The sequence below is a fragment of the Buteo buteo genome, chromosome 5 (genome assembly GCF_964188355.1).
Source record: "Buteo buteo chromosome 5, bButBut1.hap1.1, whole genome shotgun sequence".
In the NCBI taxonomy this organism is placed as follows: Eukaryota; Metazoa; Chordata; class Aves; order Accipitriformes; family Accipitridae; genus Buteo; species Buteo buteo.
Window position 1 is genome coordinate 2,995,479 of NC_134175.1, and position 7,229 is coordinate 3,002,707.

A 7,229-nucleotide genomic window follows, 5' to 3' on the forward strand; every position below is an offset into this window, starting at 1 on the left:
CTGCCTCTTGGCTTTTAAAATGCCTTATAAAAATGTTAGCATTTGTAGCAGAGCTGGTTTCTGTAAACAGTTGTATATTACCTGTAAAACTATATAGACATTACTTGTCCCTACGTAATCTGATGTTTTGCAAAAATGATCTGGGTTGGTTTTTTTTCCGTAGAAAAATAACATTTTCTATGGATTTTACCACTGTCAGGCTCCATTTATTCTCTTGCCAGTAAATTTCTAAAATTCATTTTTGCATGTTTTTTAAATACTGCATGCTTGTTTCGATCATTTGTTTCTGTGTTTTAGGAAATTGTTGTAGGTAGCAATATGGATAAAATCTATATTGTAATGAACTACGTAGAACACGATCTCAAGAGTCTGATGGAAACAATGAAGCAACCATTTCTACCAGGTACTGTTTGCCATAGTCTTCTATAATTCTCAAAACTGGAAAACTGGCCAACACAAACCTCAGTGTCTTTGGGCTGTACTGACATCAGAGAACTAGCTTTGTACGGTGATGTGTATTGCCTTGGAATGTCCTATGACTGTTCTTTGGAACAGAGACTTCATTGCTTTTTCTGTGTTCGGTCTGATTTTACTGATACAAGCCAAGATAGGATCGTAGGCTGGGAGTGCTGATAATCGTAGTGATACTTGGCTGATGAATCCAGTTTGCATGCTTAGGGTGAAGTGGAGGTTCAGGTGTGAAATTGAGGGAGTTTCCCCTGTGCTAAACTGAAAAAAGAAACACTGGGTTTTAATTTTGGCTGCTTTCTATGTTTTCGAGAGGCATTAATTTCTGAGTATTATTTGGATGCATTCCAGCTATCCAAATTAATTTTTGCTTTATTGGCAGCTCTCTAGGTTTAACTGCTCTTGTTCCGTGACACATTTTTATGGTGCAGTCTGTACTGTGCTTTTAACTTGACATCTCTTTCTTCCCCCTGCCTCTTCCCTGTTCTACGAACAAACAAACAATTATAAAGATTTATTCTCTTAAATGCATTTGGCGTCTTTTTATCATTTCAGGTGAAGTGAAAACCTTGATGATTCAGTTACTGCGAGGAGTCAAGCATCTTCATGACAACTGGATACTTCACCGAGACTTGAAAACTTCCAACTTGTTGCTCAGTCATTCAGGCATTTTAAAAGTAAGAATTACATTAAATATACCACACTTATGAAAAAGCTCGTATTGCAGAATTACACTGCATTATAGCTATGTCAAGGGCTGGATAGAATGTTGTGCATTAATCTTTAAGAGGTATGAGATGTGGCTGGTAAAACATACAGTTCCGAAAGAGTGAACATTACTATTTAAAGAGTCTGACTTGCCACAGCTGTAAGATTTGTGTTAGGACGTGACAAATAAGCATGGTCTAGTGAATACTGAATTCTTTATAGTGTGATTAGAAGCCTGAAGACTCTTCTCTTCCTGGTGATGCAGCGTACCATATGCAATACAGTGTCATTTACTTTTTCTGTATCAGCAATGTAGTGTTTGAACTAGGATTGCTCTCTCAACTTGAGACATTGTAAGGCTTAATTAAGAATATAAATCTCTGTAGTAGTGCTGAACTGTAGAGCTACTGGTGGAGATAGAGATTCTCTTTACAAAGAAAACATCTTTTAAAAAAGCTGCATACTTTAAAAATCTATCTAACCTTTCACTGACTTCTTACAAAAATCTAAGAGAAAAACAGTAATAATAAGATCAGGACATTTAAATTTGTAGCCTTTCCCTTTCTCAGGCAAACTGGACTTTGAATTTTTTTTTCTTGCTTGCAAAGTTGAAGTTACCATCTATTGTTGTTGTTTTGGTTTGGTTTCCCCTGCCATATAAGCTTTCTGTCAAGGTGATCAATAACAGGAACTCCTACTTGGCTTCAGGAAGGGAGAAATGTTTTTTCCCTTGAGTGGAAAAAAGACAAACAGTGTATTCTGTGTGGCTATTTTTGAAGGCTGGAAGACTTGCAATAGCCAACATGGCCAACTCGTACCGGCACTGATGGTCAATGTTGGAAATATTGCTGATTACCAATTTTCATTTAGGTTGGAGATTTTGGACTAGCCCGAGAATACGGATCTCCGCTGAAGCCTTACACGCCAGTGGTTGTGACGCTTTGGTACAGGGCTCCGGAGTTGTTGCTTGGAGCTAAGGTACGTTTCTCCTTGTCCCTCTGGCTGCTAGAGGAATGACTCTTCAGACTAACTTTATTTTATAATTTACAAACAAAGTATGAGTGTGCTTGATTCTTTATATTGATTTAGAGGTAGAAATTCTAAATCTTTAGTATTGTTTTTCCTAATAACACAGCTAAAAAGTTTCCATCTTCCACAGACAGAAGGTGGGTGATAGATTGAGTTTTTCTCCTTTAGAATGCTGACGTGGTAATGCTGCTGGACTTCTCATGGATTGGTACAAACTGTCACTGTCATCTTAGGTGGCTGGATTTTTATTTTTTTTAACCTTAGTTTAAAATTTGTGACACCTAGGAGCAGAACAAGGTATTGGCAACATTCTGGCAATGTTCCCTACTCTTATAACCGAAATCTGGATGAAATCATTAGGGTTCTGTAGGGCTTCCATGACAAGGACCATGCTGGAAAAAAAATATTCCACTACTACCAAAATAAATGGGTGCAAAGGTAAAAGAAGCCCTATGCTACCTTTCAAAGATGTTTTTGTATGGCTACGTTTAAGAGAAGAGGTGTACCGTGGAGACCAGGTTTTGTGCCTGTAACCTGAGATTGCTGTTGTGGCAAACTAAGGGCTAAGGATATCTGTGAAAGAGAGTGCAAGTTAGAATGCTTTGCTAGTTGTGATGCTCTGGGAGTGAAAAAGAAAAGCAGCATTGTGGAGACTTGCACGTGTCCTCCTGAAGTACTTGTGTATATGAGTATTACTCATAATTCACAGTAATGCTAACTTTTAAATACAGTTGAGACCTGTGCCTTGGGTATTGGAATGACTGCATGTGTTCTGTTCAGTGGTAGAATCCTGAAAAAATAAAACAAACTAAACCAAACCCTAAATAAAACCCCAAACCAAAACAACACTACCACCACCCCACTCCCCCCAAACAACTCTGTTAAAGTATCTTACTGATTTTACAAGGTATAATATATTCCTTCTTTTCAGGAATATTCAACGGCAATAGACATGTGGTCGGTAGGGTGTATATTTGGAGAGCTGTTAACGCAGAAACCGCTGTTTCCAGGGAAGTCAGAAATTGACCAGATTAACAAAGTTTTTAAGGTAATTTTTTTAACACCTTTGCATTCTGACTATTTTAGAGACAGGTAAACTAGAGTAGTAAGAAACTAAAAGAAGTCCTTATTGCTCTTTGACGGAGACTCAGCCTTAATAAGAGGCTTATTAATCTGATTCTTGTTTTATAGTAGGCTAAGACTGTGATTTGTGTTTTGTCTGTTTTCTCTGGATACTTATCAACTCCTGTACCTATGTAATGAATAAGTAGAAGGGTTGCACTCTAGAATGAGTTTATTAAGGAGATAATTTAATTTACAGGATCTGGGTACTCCAAGCGAAAAAATCTGGCCTGGTTACAATGAGCTGCCAGCAGTAAAGAAGATGACATTCACAGAATATCCCTATAACAATCTACGCAAGAGATTTGGAGCGCTCCTCTCTGATCAGGGGTTTGATCTGATGAACAAGTAAGTGCTAGCTTCTAGGGTATCCTTGGGAAAATGTGTTCCTGTGCTCTGATAGTGGTGGAAAATGACTTGTAGTGAAGCATGGTATTTCACTGCATTTAACCTTGCAAAGCATGCTGATGCATTTGAAGTTTGTGACATTCCTTGCAATGCTATTCCTCACTCTCTCAGAACAGCTTTATTCAGTATACCATGTTCTTAACACCTGCTGTTAAACCTCAGTCCGAGATTATTCTTGCACACCTATATCCTAGAAGAACAGAAAAATGTTTTAGTAGTAGTTTCAGCTCATTCTGTCATGTTTAATTATGTGGTGAGTCAGCTATCATGCAGTTTGCTGATGGATCTTGTTAAAACAGTTAAATTGCAGTTGAAAAAAGGAAAAAAAGCAGTACATTCTAGAGATCATATAAAGAATTAGGAAAACAGCAATCTTGGTTTTTTCCTAGATTTTCAAAGTTCATGAGTTCTGTCACATCTGATGTTCTGGCAGTCCTTTTAACTAACTACTGGTGCATTTTGATTGTGTTCCAATTCATTCTTCTTTAAAAGGCTGACAATGACTTGAGAGATTTTTGTGTGTGTGTGTCCCCTTCATACCGCCTTTAAATTTCATGATGTGAAGTAGTGGAAATCAGTGAGTTTCAGATCTTACTTAGACCTTATCTCTATTAAAAAAATTTAAATTAAAAAAAAAATACTTTTTTTTTAAAGGGGGGGGATTTTCAGTCTTTCCAATTTTTAAGAATTATGCTGCTCCAGGTTTTTGAATGAGTTGTGAATAATTTATTGGAAGTTAGATAACCTTTTAGAAGGTCCAAGCACAACTTGTCTTACTAAAGATAGGTATCACATAACTGTCATCTGTACTTCTTAATTGGTTATGACAGGGCTGTGTCTTCATTACTCTGGGTAAGAATGACAATTCTGTAGTATTCATGTGGGTCTGGAACTTGCAGAAACACACAAGTAAGTGTACGTAAGTCAGTGGAACTCATTACATGTACAAATCTTGGATATATAAGCTTTTACACAGTCAGGGCCAAACACTGTTTGGCAGGATGACTAGTACAGTACAGAAACATGTTTCTGTATTGTGAAAGGTCTAAAATAACCACAGGTTGTACAGTTAAGTTACACTATATTACAATATTTTGTGGTGTATCAATATTATCTCAGTTGTCTTCTCTAAAAAACAAAGCACCATTGTAAAATATTTTAATTGAACCATCCCGGGTCCCTTGGGAGCTATATCCGACTACTCACAGGTTCTGAGGTGTCTTAACAATTTATATCTCTGTAAACAGATTCCTACAAAAGCTACTTTTGATATGTAGTTCTGGCTGCTGTTCCATTAATTATAGGTTCATGTAAGAAGCAGGCCTTTAAAATTAGCTAGCTATGTTAGATTGCCCATATGTTGGCAACCATATCCATTAATAGAATTCTTTGTTAAAAAATCAGAAAATTCTAAATTGTGTTTCTGAAGAATTTATAATTTGGGGGGCTAAAATTTTTCTCCTTTCTGCCTCTCTGTGTCTCTTCTTCCCTATTTCATTGTCTTCCTCCATTCTTCTCAGCTTTTTGACTTACTACCCAGCCAGAAGAATTACTGCTGAAGATGGTTTGAAGCATGAGTATTTCCGAGAGACTCCCCTTCCTATTGACCCTTCCATGTTTCCCACCTGGCCGGCAAAAAGCGAACAACAAAGGGTAAAACGTGGTACTAGCCCACGCCCACCTGAGGGAGGCCTTGGATATAGTCAATTGGTAAGCATAGCAGATGGATGCAACTGCCACAGACTTCTGATGTCCTCGGACATGTTCACATCCTAATTTTGGAAAAGTTCATGTGGGCTGCATTTTGTTAGCCTTCTGGGGCTTGGGATCCTGAGACTCACCTGTACTTGCATGCAAAACACTTCTACAGAAGTCCAGCTTTCCCTCTGTTCCTTTTCAAAGGGCAGGTCCAATTACTGTTGTATTCACAGAATTATAATTTCAGTACATAATCTGAGAAAGAAACGATGCCTGGTTTTATCACAGCGCACAACAGTGTTTCTTCTGAAAGTGTACGTTGTTTTACACTTTCAACTAAGCTTTTAAAGCTGCAATTTATTTTTGGAAAAAAAAAAATAAAAAATCCAAAGCCTGGTAAGTTATGCATATCTTGTGGATAGAAACAGTCTCATTTTTCCAATATTTGGAGAAAAATTCAAAAAAAGGCAAGGTGGGTGTTCTTTCTATCTGTGGGGATTGTGCTCCCCATTTTGAGAAAAAGCTGGCTGAAAAAGATGCCCTTTTAAGTATGTTACAGTCTCAGGTACCTTTATATCAGCTATTTATTACTATTTCTGTGTCTCAGCATAGATGAAATGGCACTTATTGTACCCAATTTAACAGATGCAGTAGCCTTAATAGTTTATTTAGCCTCAATTTTTCAGAATATAAAAACTGACATGGAGGGTATGCAGAGTGTGGTTTCATCAGACATTGAGTAAGCGTAGTTTATGCTTATTTGTACAGTGTGTTCACAAATTTTTTTCATCTTTTGCATGTGCAGTGAAAAGTAGATATACAAACCAGAGATGCCTTTAGAAGATAACTTTTGAAATAGCAATGTTTAAAGGTCATGAATAACACTCTGCATCAGCCTTACCTATGATGTTACTAACTCAAACATTTGTTTCTCATCTTCTAGAGATACTTTGATTATTTTGTTGTTGTTTAGATTTTTGTGTTGGAGACAAATGCACCTGCACAGACACTTACTGATAAATGAATTGTAATTGGTTTTCACAGGGTGATGATGATCTGAAAGATACAGGTTTTCATCTGACCACCACAAATCAAGGAGCATCTGCTGCAGGACCTGGTTTCAGCCTCAAGTTTTAAACTCAACATGAAAGAGGAGGAAAAAAAAAAAAAGAAGAACTGTTCATGTGAGTGGATTTCTGAGTGCCCCAGTTCTGTTCTTCACGTCAGGGAAACTAGATGTTTTTCACAGAAAAAAAAAGTCAAATGTCATCACAGATTCAAAGGTTCTTGCTGGGTGTGGAGTATAACTGCTGCATTCCATTAGAGGACTGGAATTAACCTGAAAAGCCAAGGATCATTACAAAATTTGACAAAGGAAAACTTGAAGTACAATCCTTGAACAGTTTCTGTTTTCTTTTTAGTTTTTTTTGTTGGGTTTGTTTTGTTTTGTTGTTTTTCCTTGTAAATTTGTAGAATTAAAATACATTTTTAATTGTTTAATAGTGTGAAGGATTTCATTTCTTCACATGCAGCAAACTTGGATGTTGGTGGCATTAAGTCTTCTAGAGTGGAAACTTACTTATTATTCCCCTCCCGCTGCTCTCCAGATCTGTGCTGACACTATTACAGCATTTTGTCAGCCTGGGCAAACAACTTTTTTTAATTTAAGTAAATTGTATGTGTCTGAATATAGTTGGGGAAAAAAACCATAACAGTTCTGAGGTTTCTTTCCTGTTGTGTGCCTTGGAGAGCTAGGCTGGGTTGGGCTCGATACTCACTGACACTATTTTTGGGTG

The 7,229-nt window shown here is 37.2% G+C and overlaps 1 protein-coding gene and 1 long non-coding RNA gene across 2 annotated transcripts in view; one reads left to right on the forward strand and one right to left on the reverse strand.

The window, feature by feature from the left end:
* Positions 1-6,933, forward strand: part of LOC142030832 (cyclin-dependent kinase 11B-like) — a 28,553-nt gene extending 21,620 nt beyond the window's left edge. Inside the window, 7 exon segments of the mRNA XM_075027209.1 lie at positions 298-403; positions 1,024-1,145; positions 2,047-2,154; positions 3,137-3,253; positions 3,527-3,675; positions 5,256-5,445; positions 6,478-6,933. Of these exon segments, the coding sequence (XP_074883310.1) occupies positions 298-403; positions 1,024-1,145; positions 2,047-2,154; positions 3,137-3,253; positions 3,527-3,675; positions 5,256-5,445; positions 6,478-6,570 (885 nt within the window). The 3' untranslated portion in view covers positions 6,571-6,933.
* LOC142030833 (uncharacterized) lies at positions 3,482-6,471 on the reverse strand. Its single transcript, XR_012650321.1, has 2 exons — positions 5,577-6,471; positions 3,482-3,925 (listed from the first exon to the last, which is right to left on the reverse strand). It is a non-coding gene; the product is annotated as an uncharacterized LOC142030833 (long non-coding RNA).
* Positions 6,934-7,229: the final 296 nt, after the last annotated feature.